The 26,233-nt window shown below is 25.5% G+C and overlaps 1 protein-coding gene across 3 annotated transcripts in view; it reads right to left on the bottom strand.

Moving 5' to 3' along the window:
* The window catches only part of LOC107166914 (sodium channel protein 60E-like), a 140,088-nt gene that overhangs the window by 22,310 nt on the left and 91,545 nt on the right, over window positions 1-26,233 (bottom strand). For 2 of the 3 annotated variants that reach the window (XM_089220400.1, XM_089220402.1), the window contains exons 10-19: window positions 25,957-26,144; window positions 25,302-25,428; window positions 23,017-23,231; window positions 22,106-22,276; window positions 18,760-18,953; window positions 17,845-17,950; window positions 17,393-17,518; window positions 17,154-17,330; window positions 11,434-11,666; window positions 10,938-11,086 (exon numbers count right to left, since the gene is read on the bottom strand). In XM_089220400.1, the coding sequence (XP_089076526.1) occupies window positions 10,938-11,086; window positions 11,434-11,666; window positions 17,154-17,330; window positions 17,393-17,518; window positions 17,845-17,950; window positions 18,760-18,953; window positions 22,106-22,276; window positions 23,017-23,231; window positions 25,302-25,428; window positions 25,957-26,144 (1,686 nt within the window). The remainder of the gene's footprint in view (window positions 1-10,937; window positions 11,087-11,433; window positions 11,667-17,153; window positions 17,331-17,392; window positions 17,519-17,844; window positions 17,951-18,759; window positions 18,954-22,105; window positions 22,277-23,016; window positions 23,232-25,301; window positions 25,429-25,956; window positions 26,145-26,233) is intronic. The other variant, XM_089220401.1, reaches the window with a different exon arrangement.

Genomic DNA, 26,233 nt, shown 5'->3' with positions numbered 1-26,233 from the left:
CAATGGTTTATTTCTTTTATTATTTTTTTGTTTGTTATCATGGTCGGTGTTTGACAAGGTTTTTAAAATTGTTTTTTAATGACGACTGTTTGATTTTAATTTCAATATCAGAAGCAGCATGCTTTTGTAATTAATTTTATGTATACGTTTTGAATATTGAGTTAATGTATATACTATATAGTATGTATTATACACATTTTTATTTTTTAATGTTAACTAATCAAATTTAAGACGAGGAGAGTGTACTTTTAAAAGTTTTGGTTTGTTTCTTAATTTAATCTGTTCTTCTACACAATACATGACTATTGATTGAAAACTATTTATTTAAATCTCTTACCTATACATAAATTATTAAATAAAAGTCTGCCATTGAGTTTAATTAAGGAATTCAGAATAGTTCGTAATTTTTCGATATGCCATATGCGTCATATATTACATAATGAAAACGTGAAAAAAAAATTCTTTTTCATCATAATATACAATTTATGTTCGAACACATCAGCGAATCACTCCCAGGTTTTTCTATACCTGCTACAGTCCGAAGCAAAACGATTGCACATATACAAAAAGAAAACACTCCTTTGTAAAACTATTACATACACTCGAAATCTAAAATGTATACTATGTATAGGGTCATTCTACAATTTCACATATTGGGGCGATACACATTTCCACACAATTTACCTTTTCACTGAAAGATACTAACAATTTTGGTCAAACAAAAGTATTTTTTTACTACTCGAAAATAACGTGATCCTAGACAAACAACGATAGTCGCAAATTTTAATTAATATAAAAACTAAGATAACTTGAATTATTTAGTTAGATAAAACAAATTACCAACGATAAATTATATATGAAAAATGATTATTATATAGTAAATTATTATAACAACAAAACAATAATTGTCTAAAAATCGTTGATATACATTGCAAATATATAGAAGATCAATATATAATATAATTCATAGAAAACCAAATGATGATGATTATTTTTTTAGACATGTAAAAATTGATAAAAATCGATGACTTGATAATTATTGATAAAATTATTTTCCTTGATATCGAGGACAAACCTTCCGACGAAAAGTGAATTAACGAATGTATTTAGATTGAATTTATATTATACATATATTAATCTATCGTGTTATACATTTATTATTTATTTTTTATGGTTATTACGATTTGGATAACGATGTCGCAACCAGAAATCATTAAACGCTCGGTGGGCCACTCTGCATAGAGTGCCTATACATATTATAGTTAAAATATGACTTTCATCGTAGATATACATATAGTTATCGGCAGGTACACGCGACGCGATTACCAAAAACGTAATCAGCTGGAATTTTTCGAAGCATATACAATATTTGATACAAATCTATCTGATGCCAAACTGATGATTTCGATTGGAATCGTTGGCGAATTGTAATAATACGATGTGCACACGTGTATATCCTACACATACCCACCACATACGGGTAATAAGACAAATCGCGTGGACGGAAAGACAAATACCGCGGGCGTGATGCGCTCTGGGAACAGCAGGCGATGCGAAATCTCTCGGCGGCCGCACTTTGCAAACGTTTCGCCGAAACAGAATACCATAATATAATATTTGGCACGTACGCGACCTGGTAAATCGTTGGCGTCGCATCGGGACGTGGACCAACAATATCGTTTTTACTCTCGTTGGGGACTCGACGCACGAACGGACACATGTCGCGTGACATCTCACGTCATGGATGTACGGTGATGATATTTCGTATATTTGTATAGAAACGCGCAGGTGGTATGCACATACAGGGCGTATCTCGTGTCAATGCTAAGTACATACCTCGCATGTGTTGGCTCATTCGATGGCCTGAGGCGTACACGGCTCGCACAAGTTTACCGGCTATGGTTTGGGGGAGGGGGGGGTTGTTTAAAGTGAGGATTTCGACCATCACTATAGCGAGTTCCATATATTACAGTCAATACGTTTAAATTTTCATATTTTTTTTAGTGTGTATATATTAAGAAACAACGGGCAAAATAAAAAAATTGAATCGATTTCTAACTTAATAAATTTTATTACAATGAAAATTTCAAAGTCGATTTTCTTAATTTACACCTATCTCATATCGAATCGCATTCAGTACAAGCACGGACATAGTATTATGATATTAATGTATGAAATAATAGGGTATGTATAATGTATTTATTAATAAAATGTTTAAAATACCTATAATTTGCATACATTCATTACAGGACGCATGTGGCATATACTCATTTATTATCAAAACTTATTAGTTATTATATTATATCTATAAATAAATGATTTAAAATAACACTGTTAAATACATTTTCAAATCTATTAGTGAGGTGTTTTCGGTTGAAAGAAAGCAATACGAAAACAATATTTCCAACATTAAGGAAAGTAATATAAAATACTGCGTTCTTTAATAAAATATACAAGGGCATACACTTACACTATAAAAAATTGATCGATACTTGAATGGTGCCAATTTTTTTTATGAAAACTGATTTCATTTCAATAACACAGAATAAAACCTGTTTTTTTCGTAATTTTATAATAGACAATATTAGAAAAATATTAAATTGTATTTATCTACATGGTTCAATTTTAACTATTTATCTGCACTTCGTTCTGCTCACTTTAACATTTAACACCGACATTTTTTGTACTTTGGGGATTTATCGAAAAATACTTCTCTCTACAACATATATAATATACTATTAGTTGGTGACGGGAAATGCATATGTTGGTGGCATGACGAAGACGTATTACGTACACAGCGTCCAAAGTATTACGATTTGCTATATAGTGGTGGAGGCCGGTAGAGTATTAATTTTTTTTTTCAAAACATTCGTTAGTCGAATCGTAGATGTCGGTTCATTATAATTAACTGTCTACGACCGGCGCCGACTGCGACCGTTCAGATAAAATGGTTATTAATGGTTTTCATTAACATAACTGGACTAGGCGTTTAGTTTGAGTGTGACGATTTATCGTTGGTTTCAAGTTGAATGGTGATAGGTACACTACTACACTACCAACCAGCAAAACAAGACGGTACCCAGACAGTACGGGGTTTTTCTTTTATCATAAATGTTGGACGGCGCATTGTATAGACAAAAGAGGTACAGTCATTTCTACTACAATTATGTCTGTATTAAAGAATAAAATTTTAAACTACACGTTAACCATTATAAAATATTGTATGTTGTATAGACTAATTTGAAGTATCACTCAAATACATTTTTAAAAGCATTTAAAAGTTTTATCAAATACTGATTTGGTCGATGTATTTTTTATACGTAATTAAAAAACTTTTAAAATTATATGTGTAAAAAAACTATACATTTTGAGCTTTATAATTTTGTACACGTTATTTTTTAAATATGCCATTGTTATACTTCACTAAAATTATGTTACCTTTTACCTTGATTACACTATAAAAATATATTTATTAAGATAATTACATCTTTAATAGAACTACGATAGATAAATATAAATAAATATAATTACGATTATTCTGTGTTCAAATTCAATACAATTCATGGGTACTTATAATTTAAAAATTAAAAAAGTGTAGTTTAAAATGTTCTACTTTAGTTAAAATGTTTTTCTGTTTATAGTATTTGTATATCATGATTTAGAGTTTAGTAAATTTCTGATTTTAAATAACCTTAAGAGAATAGTTGTGGGATGTTATTTCTTGTCTAAAAATTTGCGATCCAAGTAATAACTGACTTGTGACAAGCTGACTGAATTTTTAAAATGTGCTGGATCACTATCTTGTTGAAATATGTTACTTTTTCTTTGCTTAATACTGTATGATTTTCAATGTTGATTTATTGATAAATCCCAAGTTAAATTATAATTCACTAACAATCATGGGTTGCTTTCAAAAAATATTTACTAAAGCAACTGATCAACTTCATTATTTTATATGTGAATACAGTGTAAAATTGTTGTGTAAAAAATAAAAATATTGGATGTTGTTGATTAAGTCCAGTGATTTAATTGAAATCATCCATGATATGAATTTGATTACATCGAAGTAGTCGTTAGATAGTTGCCAATATATAAAATAAAATTTACGACTCAACTGTTTTGTATTTTAGAGAAGTTGTCTTCACTTTATACATCGTAAAAACCATGGTTTACATATTATTTTATAACGATTCGATTGTATGCAGACTAGAGCTACATAGATATTTAAATAAAATAATGGTAATTTTAAAACGAATTGAGAGACATTGTGTGTATTTCAATTCTATAAAAATATTCATTCCACGACAATTAAACATGAAAAATGGCATCAAACATATATCATGTACGTAAAGGAACACTCAATTCTCCGTGTGGGTGTAAACCACTCAAAAAGTTTGTTGAAACATCATCGTGCGTCGGACTCATCACCATGTACACACGACGATATAATAATAAAAATGTGGCCGGCGTTACATTTCATGTATAAAATTGCAGTGTGAAATAAGACTGCGGGCGAAAGAGAAGAAAGATACGAGGTAAAGAGAGCGTGAGAGAGGTGTTGGGAGACGAACACTTTCGGTTTTGCCATTACACACCAAAAGAACGCCAACGACCCATTCGGAGCGGCAGTTTTTTTTTACTCCTTCATTTTCGCGTTATCGACTGTTGTCGTGCGATTCCATCGCGAATGGAATTTGTTCTGATTTATGATGTCAAAAAACGCGTTGCACACACACTGAAACCACCGCCACCACCGTATACTGTAGATTAACCTACATTCGATAAATGTTTAACCATGACTACGTTTTTAGAATCGAGAATATAAAATACGTATATTATGCATATATAGGTACATAGTATAATAAAATATACAATATAGTAATATACGTTTGCCAGTGGCGTGCTTAAGAGAAGGGATATCACCTCCACCCTTCGACCGACGACCGTGTTAAAACTTAATATATTATGTAAATATATATATATTCAACAAATCACGAGGATTTGAAATTGATAGATTTAATATCACCTATTATGTTAAGTTGATGTTATGATGTTCGATTACTAAACCTCGATAAATTGATGATCAATAAAAAAAAAAAATCAAATATTATGTATGTAACGATAATGACGATACTGAACTAGGTATACGTAGTAAAACGTGGGACGGCTAGAAATCAAACAATATTGTGATTGAGAAAACAGCTGCATTTCCCAATATAAAATTTGAGCCACTGTACTTAAGGATACTTGCAGGCTGTATAAAAACATTCCAACAAAATACAACACACATTACAATCGATACGGATGTCCCATACACTAATTCTAGGTAATTAAACCACAGCTGAAAATAACAAAATTTTTTAATATACTATAATAGAAATTTATTACATTTAATTCAATACAAAATAAGTACTTATTTCTATCAAAATTTCAAAAATGTCATCGGGTCACTAAAACATCCAGTCGGGCCCTTGTACTCTAGCTTAAGCTATGCCCTCTTGAGGGGTCCTAGTTGGAGATAGTGAATCGCTTAACTGCAGTATCGCATATGATTGTGGTGTTTCATTGATTTAGTCTCAAAAAAAAATGATAGATCCAAGATTATAATTAAGATTTAGTGTTGTATGTTTGTGAAAACAAATATTTCGCATACATAATCTAATCGTATAAATAATATATTAATACGCCAAATGTATTATAATAAAAAGGTGAGTTTATCGTAAGGGCATTGTTTAACAAAATATTACGGTATACGACATTATGGCTATCGAATGATTGAGAACATTAAACCTTTTTGGCCGAACGATTGAGAACACTTAAAAATAACAAAGAACTTACCGCTGACCCCCAAAAAAAACCCAAAAAAGAATACGATTGAGAACAAATTTACGTACAACGTTGCCATATCATTTATTATTTATCATTTAACATTTTAACAAATATTCTTGAAGAAAATCATATGCGATATAAATATGTTTAAAAATGAAAAAAATGTAGAATTATTAGAATATGCATTAAATATATAAAAAAAATAAAGAAACATTGATATTAAATCATTTCTGCTGTAGTGCTGTCAGTTTAATTGTCTAGTAAAATGTTACACATACCAACTTAAATCGTAATAAATATAGATACGTATTTATTTAATTTTCATAATATTATGAAGAGATATTATCATAAATGTATTGTCTGTGCAAGTTCTGTCATTTTAAATTGACCCTAACCCGAACCATAATAGCTTTGGTTACTAAACTTAACGGACATTATTTCTCTGCATGAATCCCTAGTTATAAACGAGTTTCTACACAAAAAATGGTTTTTTCTCTGGCCTTTTCGATTATGCTCTCTCCCTTCTTTAATCGTTGGATTCATGTCCTTGTTCACATCACATATACACACATACACACACACACGCGCACACAAGTAAGCAACTCATTTCTGTGTCATTTTCTGTCTTCGAGGAAGTGATATTGGTTGAATTGGTTCCTTTTTATTTTTTGTATCGACCTCGCAACACTGTTTGTAACATTTATATCTATACTGTGCTTACATTTTTCACGTGTACTTTTTAATATTGCATATCCAACGATTCACTGTGCAAGAAGTAAAATGTACCTTTAATGTACATTTAATAAAAAAAAAAACTTTATTGAAATTTAAATTATTTAACGGGCTTGTATTATCGTGTTTTTATGTTACCTTTTGGGTTTAATCATATACAAGTTTCGACTAAAAACATTTTTATTGTGTATTTGTGTCTGTTAACATTAAATTGGAAACCGTTTGTTCAAAAGAATGAAAAACGTATTGTTTTTAAATTAAAAATGAAATCATGTATCATGGTATTATAATCAAAAAATAATAAGGTAGATTTAGTAATTAATTGCATAAATTATGCATTTAAATTTTATAAAACGCGCATACGATTATTTTAAGATACTTCAATCAACTGTAACACACTTTCTTATAATATTGTAGAGGCGTAGTGAATCTGATTTTTTATTTTAACTTATTTCTAAAAATTTAAAAATAAATAAAATATCACACAATTCAAAATGAAAGTAAATTTCCTAACAGAACTGTGACGTGAAAATTATAACTGAACTACCGAAAAACGATTATTTAGCTCTGATATTTTATGGATTCAAAATGTATTTTTAGTCATTCAGATTCTACAAATGTGATTGAATTGTATTTGGTCAATTTATGTATTTTGATTTCTAATAATGCCACATATGAAATAGCAAATATTGACCGAATATACAAAGCTATTTCAGTAGGTAGTAAATCCCTTGGGAACAAAAAACGTGAATTTATATAAAAGTTTTAAATTTGAAAAATAATATATAATATTGTATATATTTTATAATAATATCACTAACTACATTCAATTATTTAATTACATTTTTTATTTAAGGTTAGTATATTGGTTCAAAATATCATCAAAGGTGTAATAAAATACATTTTTTAATAATTTATTATGATTATCATTATGATGATAAATTGATTTGTAAATGGTTGAGATTGTAAAATAATATATATATATATATATAATTAAAACATGAAATGAGACTATGTGGAATAGTAATTAAATTACTTAAGGTAAAATAAAATATGATATTATAAAATTAAACAAAAGGCGTTGAAGGGGTTTTGTAAAAAAAAAATGACTAATGATCTTTAAAAAGTTGCTTACACCGTACACGGCTCTGTATCCTATAAACAATTGCTGTTGTTGATTAATTGTTGGCAGATTGTTATATTCTATATACACTAACCTATACAAAATTCTAAAGAATATAGGTAAAGAAATATTTAAATTATAAAATCAACAAAAACAAGTATCGTTGAAAGCTTTTTAAGATTATCATACTTTTATTAAAATAATTGATAACTAATGCCTCCATTAATAAAAATTCATAATATTTTTTAGATTAATTCATGTAAATTTTTTCGACTAATAGTTTTAATATACCATGTATTACATTTTAATTTGTATTTAAAATTAAAAAAAATATTAAGCATAGGGTTTAAATTAAAAATTCATTATATTTTATAAAGGCTCATTAGTTTGGTATTTTATGCAGTGAGTTCGTCTAATATGTTTCTTTAAAAGGTAAAAATATCTGTTCAATATAATATCACAATATATTGAAGTTGCTACAAGTGTTGTGACACTAAGAATACTATACTTTTATAGTTCTACTTAGGTTATTTACTTGTTTATAAAATAGTAAACATAAATGAAATATACTGTAAAAATAGTGTGGATAATATTAGAATCATAAATAATATTTTTTCATTTAATTTTTTAATTAACAATTTAGATGATATGTTACATAATATTCATTCAGTTTAAGTTATAAAGCTACCATACAATGAAATAATAAGTATGTGTATAGAAATAATATTATTTAATCATTTATTTAGTAAAAGTAAAACAAACTTGGGAAATTTAAATTAACACTTAAGCATATAAATCAACGTTATTTATAACGATAAGATTTATAAATCAATTCAAAAACAAATCAATGTTATAATTATAATTTATGCGTAGGTGCCTTATTGAAAGATCAAGACAAGAGTATACAATGTATCCTATTAAGGTAAAGTTACGTTTAAAATAATAATGCACTAAAGTTTTTCAATTTAGATATGTCTTACGTACTTATACGTATATGTCGTATATATACGATTAGATCCGACGTATCTCATTAAAATTTAATAGATATTTTTAGCTACCATTTAATTTATAAATAATTAAAAACGAGAATATAATTTCAGTTTATCAGTGTATTTGTTGAAATATATGTTACAAGTAAAGCTTAGAAATATAAATTAAATGTAAATATTATTTGAGTTGAAATTATGTACAGTTATTTTTAAGACCATTCAAACAAATAATATTGATATCTCAAGAACATCAATTTATTTTTGTTTAAACTTATAGCTGCAGTGTTTTTACGACAATTACAATTCACTCAGTGACTCAATGTCAAAAAATCCGTTGATAATTTATTAATAATGACACGGAATAAAAAAATAAAAATGAACTTAAACGTTGAAATAATGACGTGTTATTTCAGATTTAACATCTAACATCAACCATGCCGTTAAATATGAGAAAAGAGTCATGTTTTGAGCAACACAAAAAATTGTCATATGTGTTGAATAATTGGACAGAATTTTGTAAGTTATTGACATATATTATATTATACAATGTTAGTCAAACAAACTTATTTTTTTTTTTTTTAACAATTCATGCAATAAAGAAAAACTTTGTTTTTAACTAATACTGTATTATATACCAATGTATATTAAACCACATATTTTCGTATACAATTCTATTATGACTAAAATTACACTCATAAAATATAGACCACTGATAATAAGTATGCAATAAATATTTTTCGGCATATTCTGTAATCGAAATGGGTACAAACATGTTTTTTTCACATAAAAAAAAATTAATCAAAGTTGCGGAACTCTAAAATACTTGAAACTATTTTATACTTTATTATATTAATAATAGAACAACCGTGCTGGTTTCTATCAATCTGTTACAACGAATTTATTTTTTAGATATTCTGAGCTACAGAATCTTTCTACTAACATACGCTATATTCCATCTGTATGCACTGGATACTCTAAATTGGACACAGCCCACATAATCCCTAAGGAGTAATTGATCTTCAGGCTCATTTCACCATTTCACCTTCTGTTGTGCTATGAATTTATTCATTTTTTTTTTCATAACATTTTGAATTATATGAACTTATATAGAGTCGTAAACGGCCACGAAACACAATTTACATAATGTCGTCTTTCTTTTTGCAAAGTATACTACGTCACGACAAGATTTTGTATGAAACTACGTTTTTGAATATATTTATCTAGTATACTATAAAATATACAGAATGGTACGGGTTTTTATTCGAATTTAACAAAAACGTAAAATAAAATAATTTCATATTTTAGAGCAATAAAGCTGGAGATAAAAATTTTCAATTTATATTGATTATTAATTTGTACATGCATCTATAATTTTAAAACATTTATTAAAAAATGCGTACAATTAAATAGCGTATTTTGTTAACCGAAAGTCTATATAATTTTTGTTAAGTTTAATACGATTAGTGTATCGTACTATCGTATTATCAGATGAAAAAAAGTATCGTGCGTTTTTTTGGTAATAATACAATTAATATTATTTATTAATATTTAAGCTGTGAGTATAGTAATAGAAATTTCCATAACCCCAAAGGATATTAAAATTCTTTTTTGCAATGAAAACAATCGCATCCATATTTTGGAATGGGTTTTCTCATTTTAGATTTTAATTCTCTTTTAGACATCATAAATATTCAGAAAGGTATTTGATAAATTTAACAAAGCGTTTATTTACACTAATTACAAACATATGTTGAATAGAACTATTCATTAAAACTACTGATTTTAGTTTTTTAGATTAAAAAAATTAGAGAAGTTTCAAAATTTAGATTCAATTTAGAAAACAGAATTTGGTCTTTAGAAACCTTCTGAAAGTTTCAATACACTGAATTAAAAATTGGGCGCATATTATACTTAATATTTCAACGTTGAAATGATTTTGCATGAAAAAATCACAATAAGGAATCAAATAAGCTGTATAGCTGACATTTATTTCTTATTTATAAACTTTTATCTAAATAAATAAATTCATAAATCGGCAAAGGATTAGAATGAAATATTTATGATTATTTTATTCATAATTATAAAATAATAATCATAATTTGTTACTCCAATCCATGCAATAACTACGTTTACAGTTTTAGTCTTTTTAGATTTTCCTATAGTACATCGTAATTGTTGTGTGATAATATAATTTTTTTTTCTATGATATATTTGTTTTATCACATAATGTCAATATTAGTTCTTAAATATTAAAAATAACTAACCTGTATCTGTAGAATCTTCAGTAATGGCTCTTTGAATTCTGCGATCAGTCTTTTCTTGTTGATCTAAGTATCCGGCATTTAGTATTAATGACGACCCAACGTTCTGCTCAGATTCTATACGATTGTTGGTAATTTCTATGTCATATTCACTAAAAATTATACATTTTTATAACACAGTAGTTATGAACACTGTAATGTATTTTTTCTTATATTATTGTGTTTTAATAAATATATAATTAATTTATTGTTAATTATATTTTTAAATGTTAGCGAGTTTTGAGAATTTTTTTGTTTGGTATAAAAGTGATTATGATGAATTGTTTGGAATACCTTTGCTTATAATTTTTAAATACCCGTTTTCTAAATAAAAATATATATTAATTAGGGTGATACTTATTAAATTTTAACGGTTATAATAAACTATAATATTTAAAAAAAAAAACCATTTATTTCTCATTTCTAAAATCTTTTAAATAATTTCGTATAAAAATCTTACCAGCTCTGCTGCCTCTCGCATGTTTCATCATCTGATATATTAACCATTTCTGTTTTCAATTTTTTTTTTTCATTTTTGATTCGCATTAGCTGCTTTACTGTGTTTTCCAGTTTAAAATTTACAGAAGTATCACAACTAGTCGTCTCAGTTCGCGATTGTCGACGCTTACGTTTCCTGATAATTGAACGGATTCGTTGAAAGCTTCTTTCCAGTTTAGAGCCATCCCCGACTTCCTGTAAAATACATACATATTACATTAATTTCCTGAATTACTGAATAATGACAATAATCAAGACATTTCTTAATAATTTAAAATGCATTTATTGTTCCAGCTCGTCCAATGTCCATTATAAAACATACATTTAAAATAAAATAATGAAATAAATTATTGTGAATGCATTTTTTTATTATTATATTATATTTATCAACAATTCCAAACATAGGTTTTAAATATTAATAAATCCTATTTATAAATATAATATATTATAATGCTGAGTTCTAACATTATAACTTAATTTGTTTATTATGTAAGTTCATTATTTGTTATACAATTTTCTTATTTTTTTGCAATGCAACGGTATAATTTTATTAATTAGGTGAACATTTTTTTATTCATAAGTATCGTCTTTATAAATTATATCAATATTGTATTGTGAATATTATATGAACTTTAATGCATAATATTATGTATAATTTTATTACGTATATAGCTAAAAAACCTCAAAAAGTGTTAATCAATCTATTATTTTATAAGTTTTTAAAGCTTTAATTACATTAAAACTAATTTCTAAGAGTTACTTTTGAATAAATATATTTTATTAAATAAGTACTTATATAATCTAATAAAACTTATAATTTTGATATCAAAGATTTGGAAATTTTATTTTTAAGTTACTTTTATCATATTTATTGCTGTGTTTAATTAATGATGACAATATTCAGAGGAAGTCACTCCACAGTGTAGCAAGTTTCGAGTGTGTCTTGTCGCTTAAAAGGTCACTGTAATGAATGTATTAAACTTAAATTTTATGATGAATAACTACACACAGATAACGATCTTGGACGGGAGTGGTGTGTCAGCCTCTCCATTTCAAACGATTTTTTGATTTATTTATAATACTATTAGTAATTGTTTTCCTATTTTTAATATACGATAGGTCGGAATTGAACCATTGAACTATTTATTGGAAAATAAAATTAACATTGGATACATTAAAATGTAATAATATGTATTTAACGAAGAATTTTTTTATTTCAAAAAGTATCAATGTTTTAACATGTTTTAACATTTTATTTTAATGATTTTTAGACGTTACAAAATAACATAAAAAAAATATTTTTATTTTTAATAATTTTTTTTAAAAGTATTTTAATTACCTACTATTTAGAATATCAATATAGTTTAAATTTCATATTCCAAAAAGAATATTTTTCTTAGTATTTCACCACATAAAAATTGAATTTAAGGCGAGTGGTTTATGAGTTTTTTTATTAGTGTACTAATATTTTTCAGGGTACTCACGCATCACTCAACTCTGATAATCTATAGATACTTTAAATACTTATGACTCATAAACTACTTATCCAAAATTTGATGTTTATGTATCCAAATACTTAGAAAGATATATTGCTTTGGAAAATGAAATCTAAACTTTATTACCATTCAATAAGAAAAACATAATTTTTTTTTTTAGATGTTGTATAACAACGATGTAATGACTTAAAAACATGTAATAAAAATATTTTAAAAACCCTTAGTACTTTTTAAAATAATTATAATTAATTGTACATTTGATAAAACATTAGGTTTAATATTATTCGAATGAAATTATAAATCAATTCCGACTTATTATAAAATATTATCAATAAAATAATATAAATTAAATTTTTGATAATTATTTTGAATGAATTTCAAAATGTTTTGACTCATAAAAAAATTTCCAAAATAATTTGAAGATAATATTATGTTCACAAATTGATAATGATATAGTATATTTAGTGAACAATTAAAAATCTATAATCATTCATTTTTGAATTACAATACCGAATAAAATTAAATACTTTTTTTCGACAACTTGGGATTTTATTAATTCCACCAAAACATTTGTTTTTATTCGTAGAAAAGGTACATAGATTCCTACAGTATGAATAATTTTTATAAATAATATATCAATTCCATTAGTTTATGAATTAGATGAAGTGAGAATGTATAGAAGGATATTATTTTCCCAAATAAAAATTACATATAGTAATTTCTTCATTTATTTTCAAGCCACTATTGCCACTATTGATATTATAATTATTGATAAAAATACTATAGATTTTCTGTTTGTTTTAATTAACCAATTTAATTTATAGTTGTAATATATGTATAATTGTATCTGAAATACCAACTTTTAATATATTAGGTTTTATAATTTATGGTTTCTGGATAGTATAACGTAAAGAACAATTCGTAGACTGACAAATATTTGTTCTAAAATTATCTTAATTTATTTTTTTAGTTTTCCTGATTATTTTGAAAAATACCGGGAATAAATCATTTGATGCAATCCTAATACATTCATTTGTGTGCTAGGGTGTTTAGGAAACATAGTGTAAAAGAAAAGAAATGTATTATACCTTGAATGTTAGGAATTTTTTTAATAAACCTCACTTGCAGTATATTTTCAACAATTTTGAATCGATTAGAGTTATTATTTAAATGTATATTTTTAAGATAGTTCACGTATATAATATGTTTTAGATGATGTGAATTTCTTTGAAAAATTTCAATATTTTCACAGAATTAAAAAAAGTTCTGAACCTAAAGAAATCACCACGATTGTTGGAAAACTAATTTTCTGTTAGAAGTTATTTTTTCTATTTTCTAAGATTTAAAATGTGAGTTTACTTGAAAAAATAACAAATATCAAATAAATATTATGGTATGAAGGGTTATGATTTTTAAATGGGGCTATTATTAATTTAGTATTTTTTTGATAATATATTATGTAGAACACCTTAAATATAGAGACAAACATTTTAAAGGACACTGAAAAGTCTGCAGCCGTGCGAATTCATTCTTGGTTTTATACAATTAAATTATTGTGATTTTTAAAATCTTTTACATATACATTTAAACATTATTGAAATATTAAGTAAAAAAAGATTCTCGCATAAAAAATTATACACTTTAAAGATTTTACAATTGTTGAGTAGGTAACTACATTATGTGTCCATTGCATTACAATGTGGTTGTAATCACTACGCAAATATTCTATTTTGTTGCCGACAAATATTTAACCCAATTGAAACTTTTTTGTGCAGTATTAAATTACCTTTATCATTCATTCAAATAATTTTGCAAATAAAAAACAATCTGACCACACCTTAGAATAAAATTATAAAATACTATTTTACATTAAAAAGTTTGCTTAGTTAATTATATTATATTATGAATACAGTATTTTTCTGTAAAACATAAATATACTTAAAGCTTAATTTAATGGTTGTAAGTAATTTTTACAATGTTCTTTGTCAATGATTTTTTTCAGATGTTTTATATTTTAGGCAGATATTACATAATGTATTGAGTACCTAATCACATTTTAACATATAGCTTTACGCATTTTGAATATTAATTTAAGTTCCTAGATGAATTTAAATCAGTTATCAATCCTCTAATCTCGCTCTTCACCTGTGTAATCTACAAATTTCTCAATTCCTAACATAATGCTTAATTCATATACAGTTTTGTTGTGACCTGCTAACTTAACTAACTTGTTTTATCGTGTCGTAATACCTCCACTAGAAAGCTTCTATAGTCTGTCTAATTTGTCTATATATTTTATTTTATTTATAATATTTTATAAATTGTTCTAGTTGTTCTATTTTTGAAATAGTTTGAATAAAAAACTTTTTAAAAACAAAACAAATAAGAATATTTATCGAATAGGTACATAATTTGTTTGCATTCTCCTATGGATCATTCAAAACTCCAAGATACACATTTTTCAATTATTTTATTTATAGTAAGAATTTTTGTGATCTTACATTATAAGCAATTGTTAAATATGTAATAAAATACATTGTTATAAATGAATAATTAACAATCATCAAACTTACCAACGTTTATATTATTTTTAATTATTTAGATACAATAAACGCTTGTGTTATATTGATATATATATTATATATGTATAAGTGTATTTTGACATGTATGATTAAATTAAAGAAGTCACTAAGTAGCAACACATTTAGCCCAATTTTACCTAATTTAAATAATCAAAATAACTATAGTAATTAATAATTACTATAATTACTAATTATACTCATGGTATTCATTTTTTTGTTATTTTACATATGATTATGTTATAAGAAGTTTCAATTAACATACGTAACCATGCTGTTTTTATAATATATTTCTACAGTTGAGTATAGTTTTTTCGTTTAACGATAAAATTACGTGTTTATTTATGTAAGCATACATGTTAAGGGTTAATACATTTTTTCTTTATAATTGTTATAGTTATGCACAATGAATTTCCGTTAAATACTACTCATCTGGGACATGTTAGAAACAATGATTTTTAGAAAGGTTTCTTGAATATAAATATTTCATGTTATTTATATGAGCCTGATGAAGTATAATTATTTTTATCCAAACAAAAAAGTTAAAAATAAATAAATATGTTTTATGATATTAAATACATTGTTTGGTTAAAAATATTATTTGTTATTAAAAATTAATTAAAATATGTTATTAAAAAGTTAGAGGACGCTTCCCCTGCTATCTTCGCTAACCAACCCTTAGTGGTCAAGAGCTCCAATAGGCCTATGCTGACCACTTCTCTTCTGGGGTCTTCATGACCAAAAGATCACCCTCCCCCCACTATTGAATCTTGATATATTTTAATGTCTGTAATTTAAATTATTTAAAAATAAAATATAATAAGCTTTTTTATATAATATTAGAGAGTACATAATAATTATAATAATTTAATCATAATTTGGTTGCCATAACAATTATTCTATAAAAAATAATAATGTGTTTATTTTTTATAGAAAAATTATGCAGGAATGGATTTTTTAAATTGTAATTGAAACATTACTTATTTAAGCTTATTATAAAAATAATAATAATAATAATAAAAACATTTAAAGTACAATAAAAATATTAATACCTAATGCATTAGTTAATTATAACTTAATTATTGAATTGCTTATAAAGTATAAGCTGATATTTAATCATACTTAGAAGCTGTGAATTGTGTAGTATATGTATGAATATTAAAGCATTACAAAATTAAGCATTAAGAAAATTAAAATAATTTTTATATTCAACTTTTTTATCAGATTATTATACACCTACAAAAGGTCAAAATGTCTTTTGAATTATTTTTAATTCGTGCAATATGTGCGCGCTGAAAAATAATTCATACGTCAATCATTATTCAGTTAATGAAATGTTGTGTAAAAAAAATATGTTTTAAAAATTTTAGTCCACATTAGTTGTGTTTGAGTGTTAAAGCGTGTTGAGTTTTAAAAACAAACGTGAGATGTTACATTTTCTTATTCGAAAAATTCAAATTGTTGCTTATTTTTTAATTTTATTTTGCTGTTGTCATTGCTAGAACATTTAGTTCATTTTTAGTGAAAGTTAAAAGGCAATTGTGTACCTACACAGCAAAATGTGTAGAAAAGCCAAAGAAAAACATGTATATTGTTTGTCTGTATACCTCATAGTCTACGAGAGATACAATTGTATCTTTTGGGATATTTGATAAAGAAATTGAGGACCTTCTTGACGAATTTTGAGCTCTACACTTTTGGCAAACGTTACTGATTACTCTAACATGATGGGCCCATCTTTCTCTGTAATGAGCCATTTCTTCGTCTACTTCTTGTTGACCTTGCTAAATTATACGCAACGACATAGGTTGTTTTATTGTTTTATGTATGAAATTCGATATCTTACCTCTTTTTTTGATTTTAACTCTTCAGAATTGAAACTGTTGAGTAACAACGCCAAAAACAAGTTAAGAACCATGAAGTTACCCATCACCAATGCGGGCAAAAATATTGCGAAGCATATCCCGAAACCCTAAGGAAAGTCATTAATTGTAATTTTTATTGGTACAGTATAAACAACTAAGGTTATTAGCTTGAACAATAATAATATTACTACATATTAATAGGTACATTAATTTACTTTTTATATGATATATTTAAATAAATAATCTACAGAGAAACTCAAGCATAATATTTTTTAACTATAAAATAAAAAATGCCCGGATATCTCTTTTAGATTATTTTATAAGTTTATACTATTATAAATTTAAAATAAATATCAACTTAAAAGTAACATAGAAGTGTAGTAAATAGTTAAATTATTTCCCTGGGGAATTTTAATCAAGATTAAGAATATACCTCTTTCTCTTCAGCTTTCATACAATCCCACAATGGTTCAATCCATTCACCACAAAGAATTCGAAAAATCATCATGAACGAGTGAAAAAAATCTGAAAAATTCCATCTACAAAAGCCACCAAACAAAGCGATTTATTAATGATTATTTTAATATGAAATTTTGATGATGGAGTATAATAGATTAGTATACTTATTACTTATATTTAAAAAATAACCTTATCTTAAGTAATTCAGTATTTCTACAATATATTTTAAGAAATAATTTTCTTTCTTAATTAGCTTAATACTAAGATATTTACTATAATGATTTACGAGTATCATATTTCATGAAAGTAATATTAATAATGAATAAAAAATCAATAAAATAGCCTCAAATATTTATATCGTTATAGAATACACTGTTTGATGAAAGATTCCTATATAAGTAGATAGTTAATTATTAGGACAAATATATTATCCCTTATGACTTAAAATATCACTGACAAAATTAGCTAATGACTATTAATTATTAAAGCTTTACAATTTCGTTTAATATTCTAACAACATATTTTAATCTTATCGAATAGCAATAAGATTATTTGTCTCGATAACAAAAAAAATTGTCAGAATTAATGATGTTTTTATGATTTGGAAATTTGATTTTGTTTTTTTACTGATCAGTTATTAATTTTATCATTTCAAACTACTATAGTTATATAATATACGATTCGTTTACACAAAACACCATATTTTACAAATTTAATTTGGAAATATACGATATTAAATAATCGTTTATATGTTTTGTATATAGGTACAAGTCAGTTACGTAATTAATTAATAATAATATATAATAATAATTATTTCGTTTTTTCTCACCAAGTAGTTTAGTAATATTTAATTATATATAAATGTATAAAATAAATTAAGTATGATTACCTGGGTACAGGATCTGGATCAAATTTTTCTGGTATATATTCTTTTGAGAATAGCTGCATACCGATGACAGCAAATATATATATAATGATGATTAGGACAAATGTGAGGTTACCGAGAGCTCCAATTGTCGATATGATGATGCTCAGTAGTACTTTCATGGTAGTCCAAGATTGAGCCAATTTTAAAACTCGAAGCTAATTGAAAAAAAAGCATAACGGCTGTGCAATTAATCAAAACGCACTGTAATAATGTGTGTAAAACGGTAAATCAGTCAAGTCACCAACGTTCCAGCGGCCGTGCTTTATTTCACCCAATTACAACCAAAGTTAATGTCCCATACCGTTGGGAATTTCTTAAATGGATAAAAATATTACTTCCCGCTGATCTCAGAGTCCGAATTCATAAAAACAAGATTCTATAGTATTTTTTTGTATTATCTATATTAATGCGTATCGTAGGGGTAGAGCACCCGGAGGTAACGACGTGTTGACCTATAATGGAAATTTAATTTTCTCGAAAATCTGTACACACCTTGCACATACATCTGTTCATATCATATAATATAAATACTATTCTCTTAAACTTTGATTTATAATTATATGCCATATTAATGTAATTTTAGTGGGTATAACAATCTGTTTTTAGGCTTCCTATTCTCAACCGACACATGCACACAAATCGTATACAGTTGAATGAATTAAATAGCACTACGGTGACAAAACAATGAATGTCCTGAACGGCTACAGCGGTATATTTATATAATATACCTATTGCAGTTTTGGTGAGCACGAAACGATACCATAACCGGAAAATGTTTAATGGTTTTTAACCTGCCGGTTTTCGTTTTAGGTCTGACATATTTTAACCCGGCACTTTGCATAATATAACGGTAGGTGGCTTATGTCTTATATAGCCATTCGGAAAACATGGATGCAGTTTATTACACCCTTACCTCGCTCCCATCGCTGCTATTCATATCTCTTAAAAACCCAAACAGTACCGTGGACGCAATTTACAGTCTGCCATGCGCATTCTCAAAACATAACTCATAAGATCATCACTTATAAGGAATACTACCGTTGAATGATATGTACGAGACGGCCAATCAATTATCATTTTTAATAGACAAAAGCCCTGTGTTCTGAGCATATGGAATATCTCATATATTATATTATTATATTATGTCTTGGAAATGTTTTACGATTCGAGTAATGAGCTATTATTATTTTTTTTTTTATCGGTATGAGACTTAGTAGTTTGTAAGTTATAATATAAATGTAGGTAGTTTATGTAATTTGCACGATATTTTTTTATGCAATAGGTAAAATTTAAATTTCCTTTTATTATAATTATAATTAATTCATAATAAATAATTAGCAAAAACGTTTTCTCTATATTTTCTCTAGATGATTAATGTTTTATTTTTAATTTTAATTATAGTTTAAATTTATCACAATACGACGTAACTACGAAGTAAACATAATTACAGATTGTTAACAGATGACACAAAAATAATTAATTTGATTCAGAAAAATAACTGTACCATTTTCTTTCCTGAGATTAATAAAAGAAGTTTAATGGAGTTTGTAAATTATGTAATTTATATTCATTATATAATTCGATTTATTTTATAGTACTTACGAGGTATTACAAAAACATTATGAAGATACAAATTTATGTTAGATAGAGGTACGTTTTGTCAAATACAAACATTTTTAATACATTTAATTTTAATTTATACATATTTTATGAAAAATTATATTATCCTGTGTAGTAGTTTTTATTATAATAAAACGAATAACAATATAAAATATCCATACTAAACTTATAATATCTGATTGTTAAAAATACTAAGCTAGTTAATCAATAATAATAATTTCCTTTTTTTTTCGTTAGTATCGAGAACCGGAGAAGGAACCATGGTACTTCTTCTCCAATCACCATCGTTTATTGATAATAATTAATAACCAATTACATATTTACGTAGCTGCGACGGGCTAATCTTCCGTTCTATAGCTATTACAATAGGCAGTTATAATAATAATTTCCTAAGACCTTCATTGAAGAATAAACACGGTATAATATATATATTATAGTAATAATATAGTTAAAGAATTAAATTAAATTTAAAATGTAATATTTTAATATTTATTTAGTGTTTATATTGTATTATTGTGGTATAAGCTATAACATAGTACAATATTTTTTACATAAATAAAATCGATATAAATTACACATATCATTATCTTCAATATTTCTATTTGTCATTTGAACGAAACGTATTATGTATTCATGTATCTCAATCTTATAATAATTCGTAACATAATTATTGTTCATAAGTTCTATAAATGAATTATTATATTTATATAGAACAAAAATTGTTAATTGTTATTAAGAAACAATCTATCTATATCACCGAACATAGAAGAAGTACTTCATGAAAACAACATCTCTAAAATCATTACATTTTTAAACAAAATTAATCTTATAAACAAATTTTAACAAAGTACAAAGCTTTTTATGTAGCCTTTAAGTCTCAATACAATTTATACGTTTTTCCTTTTTTCTCTCCTTTTTATTTGTAATTTACACAACTCAATGACCTGTGACATTGGTCTTATTTCTAATAAAAAAAAATTGTTACTATCTTTTTATTAATCCGAGGAAATTAAAATTAGATAATTGATTTCTTCGAATCAAATTAATTATTTTTTTGTATTTCCTGAAAAACTTCTAATTTTGTAATTGCATATAGTATTGCAGCAACAATCTAGTGACTGTCAAGTATATTATACTCGTAAGCTTTGACAAAAACTAAAATAAAGAAGTTGAAATGTCAATATTGATATAAAAATATGTTGATTAATACATTCATCTAATTTATTTTTAAAATAGCAATGTAGTTAAAAACGTTTGTACATAATTTAAAAAAATTAAAAACAAAAGGTTAAACTACTCTGACATATTTATAACAGTATTGTTATGATATATACATATATACGTGTGTTGGCGAAACCACTCAGAGTTTTTACAAATTTACGAGTCTGTAGATTACTGATTAATAATAATAATAAAGAAAATAAGAATAATAATCTCCTAATAAATAAGAAAAACTTTTTCATCGTTTGTATTACAAGACACTTCTGATGAACTTTCATTTAATGTCAGCTTAAAAAAATTCTACTCTAAAATTAAATATTTAAAAAATGATAAAATAAGCTTTATGAACATAATAATTGCAATTTTATATTTATTGCATTTATCATCCGATAATAAGTAAACATAAACATCTAGTACATGCAGTAAGTATATAGTATCTTATTAATTTGAATAAAAATGTTCTTACCAGTCTTAAACAACGAAGAACTGATAAACCATCGATCATTTCAAATGATAAATCTAATAAGCTAGCTGTCACAATGATCATGTCAAATATGTTCCATCCACAGTTGAAAAATTCATTACTCAAAGCGATTAACTTGAAAAGGCATTCTACAGTAAAAATCGTGGTGAAAATCTGAAAAGATTAAATTGGTTACCTTTAGGATTAACACGATGAAAAAATAATCAACTGTTGAAAATTTTATTAATATTCAATCTTAACCTTAATTCCAATTAGCTAAATCTTAATATTTGTTAAACAAATCAATCAAACATATAAAGGGAAATAAATTATTTAAAATTTTAAAGTAGAATAAAATAAAATATAATATCAATAAGTTTGAGAAACTTGGAGGACACTAACGATAGCAACTAAAACCTCTTGTAAAGTTATTTATGAATTATGATGATGATGTGATGATAAAATAAAAACTATTATTTTTATGTTGCTGGTTTTTTAATATTATTTCGTTTATTTGTTATATTAAATAGTATTATTTATACAATTATTATATTTGTATGGTAATCATACATAAATAAAATTATTTAGATTTAAAATAATAATACTTGACTGTTTTTATTAATAGGATAAAGGCAATTGTTAAATTTAGCTAACAATTATTTATTTATAAATATAAAACCAAAATTAAACTATTTAATTTCACAAACATTATAATATTAGTTCTATTATACCTACAAATCACCATAAATATGCAATCTTTAGGTGCTCTTAAATTGTTACTGGCATATTTTAAAATATTTTATGAACTAATCACTATTAAATATTACAGTATGTTTTATTATACGTATATATTTTTATTTTTATCATTGTTGTGAGGAAAGATATACTTTTTAAGTAAAATATAAATTAATTACCTTATTCCCAACGTCCAAAATGTTACGTACATTTTGTGACATTCCGTGATGTTCAATAGCCAACACTATTGTGTTACATATGATACATGCCATAATAAACAACTCAAATAATGGATCTCTGACCACTTTATGCAGACAGTTTTGGACTCTCAACCATGTCTGGTAGTCAATGCAATTTCTGTTACAATTTGAACAATTTTGATCAACTGAACCATCTAATAATAAAAATTATACATTTATAAGTCATCGTTGTGATTAGACAACAATGTGACAAATATTTAAATATTTATATTTATATAACAAAATTGATGTAAATTTGGGACCATTGTTCTATTACAAATAAATTGTATTCAATTAACAAACAATATGACCTTGTTTTGCTTAGACAAATTAAAATTAAATTTCAAAGCTAATTTAAAATATATGCATATAAATTGAAAAATAATAATAATATAAGTACTTAAAAATTGATATTAAAATGGATGCACAATATCAAACGAGAATATGAATTCATTAAAAACGACAAGTTACAGTAAAATAAAATTACTGAATGATGGTTTAAAACTCATTTATTTATATTTCGTTGTCACTGAATAAAATAGTAATAATTAAATTAATAGTATAACAGAGTCGGTAACATAGAATTACTATAAAAAGTTATACCTACATAGATTTCAAATAGTTTTATATAAAAATACATTTATAAAACTATTTAGTAAATTTTATTTAATTCATTTTTTATTTATATTATTCAGATGACTTACACACTATGAAACAGTGACTTATTTTAGATTAAATACAAGAAAATATTTTAATTTAAAATTACTTTTCCTAGAAGTCTTTTAATTTCTAAGCTGATGACTATCATTAGACTTAAGAGAACGCCAAACCCGCATATGTTATCTTCGTCTTACAAGAGCGTAATATAGCAAATTACACTCAGCTGTTCCAATTTAGCTCAGTTAGTTTAAAATTTAGAGTGAATTGACATCTTATAAAAATTAGAGCTAACGTTATTTTCTAGGTTATCAACGATGCTTTTGATATATTTTACGTAATTTTAAAGCGAGTTATGAATATTTTTAAAATTGTAAATTGTTTGTATATCTTAAAATACTCATAATTCGTTTTAAAATTAAAATATAATAAAAATTCTCTGTGATAACTGAGCGTAAATTTTTCTATGTTACGCACTTTTAAGACGAAGAAAACACATGCAGGTGTGGCGTCCTCTTAAGAAAACCATTCGATTAATATTAATTTTAATATTAATAAAAAATTTTTTGTAGTTCATAATATTGAGTATAAACGAATATTATATAAATTACATTTATTTTTTTGAAAACCATTAAGACACTGATTTTCCAACTTTAATATTCTGATTTATTGAATCTATACTTTATACTTAAGCTTTAAATTTTAAACTTAACTATTGAAATTAAATTTCAATACAATTACCACAAGTTAATAGTTCCTCAATGTAATACAAAGTTATATTAAAAGGAACAAAAATATTGTTATAAAATGGTGAATAAGATAAAAGATAACTCATTATGGATTACATCATTCATAATTTTCAAATATTTTATTAACTTGTTGATGAAAAATAAAAATATTTTAATTATTATTTACTATTCTATTCATAAAATCAAATATTTAAAAAAGTTATTTTAAAAGTTATACCTAAATAGTATGGTATTAAACATTTAAAGAGGCAATTGAAATAATGAATGAATTAGCTGAAAGATATTATCTAGTTTATTCAAAGTAAATTCAACAATTATACTTTAGTAGTAGTCTAGTAAATGGTACAATTTAAAATTTCAAGTTAAATAAACAACATTTATAATATATGACACGGAGATACAAGTGGATGATACTAAATAATAGTTAATAGTTACGGTTATTTAAAAAAATATTTATTTAAGATTAGGTCATGTAATTATATTTTTGAAGATATATCTTTAAAAATCGTCAATGATCATAAAATAGTGATAATTTTCTATATATATATTTATTTGTTTATCTGTAAATAAGTATATTATTATTAATTTTTATTTCTAAGAATTGTGGCAAAAAAAATTGTCTGTGTAATGTGGTATTACTTATTATTTATGGGGAATTTGTCATAAATGGTCAAGTAATATAATACTCTAATACTATTATTATTGTTAGTGTATCGTTGATAGTTCAGCAAACAGATCTTATACGGACTATTATTTTCCGAGCTATTACAGTTTTAGAGGCAGCGCAGGTAGTTAATACTGTTATTAATGTACACATACCAATAACCACCACCTGAGACACGTACTCGACATCGCTGTTGCGGCCAAATGGTTTTGTTTTCAGCCCATTGCATTTGATCACTTTAATGCTTTTTGATACAGCTAAGCCATTATCGTTGGTAGAATTCTGAAAAGAATATTTTACATTCTGATATAAACGTTAGGAAAACGAAAAGTTTATAATTTAGAGTAAATTAATTGAAACACATAAGATCAATGTTACACACAAATTCATTCAAAAAACATTACGAATACCATAAAATTTTTTGTATAGCCCAGGATCGTACCTATGGGTATAGGTATAGTAGGTATTCGTTGTCGTAATGAAGTATATTATTTTTTAAATTTAATTTTTACTTAGAATAGCTTTTTATATATTATGTTACCGTGTCGATAGATGACAAAAATATGTTGTATTATAATATTAATAAGAAAACATTATTAGTGCATTGGATAAATTATAATGTTTTGATTGGCCATCTATCATTTAATTTTACATTAAATTCAAAAAAGTTATCTAAAAGTATTTTTTTAAATTATACCGAGTGGAATTACGTATTTTTAAGAAATAATTTTTAATTTTATTTGATGTTGATTTACATATTCATTTACGGAGTTCGGGTATATTTTTTTAATTATTCCCGGTATAGGTTACCTGAGGTAACTGATGGTATCCGCATTGCTGTGGTTGAGGTGAAGTGTGATGGGATTGTGATAGCGATGTCGCTTCCCCATCATCATGATCATCCACTACACCTGAGTCGTCCAGTGACGAATCCCTGTTGTTTCCTTCACTGGTGTTCGCACTGCCCTGTCTACTACCTAGTAACCATCGTTCACGTCCTGATTTATAAAAACATCAACAACAGTTTTAAGAATAGATAAGATGAAAATATCCTATAAAATGTAATATTAAATGTATATATTATATG

Source organism: Diuraphis noxia, unplaced genomic scaffold (assembly GCF_037042655.1).
Source record: "Diuraphis noxia isolate RWA-SAM2 unplaced genomic scaffold, SU_Dnox_SAM2 contig0002, whole genome shotgun sequence".
Taxonomy (NCBI): Eukaryota; Metazoa; Arthropoda; class Insecta; order Hemiptera; family Aphididae; genus Diuraphis; species Diuraphis noxia.
Note: the sequence above shows the minus strand (reverse complement) of the source record. Positions and strands in the feature narration are given on the sequence as shown.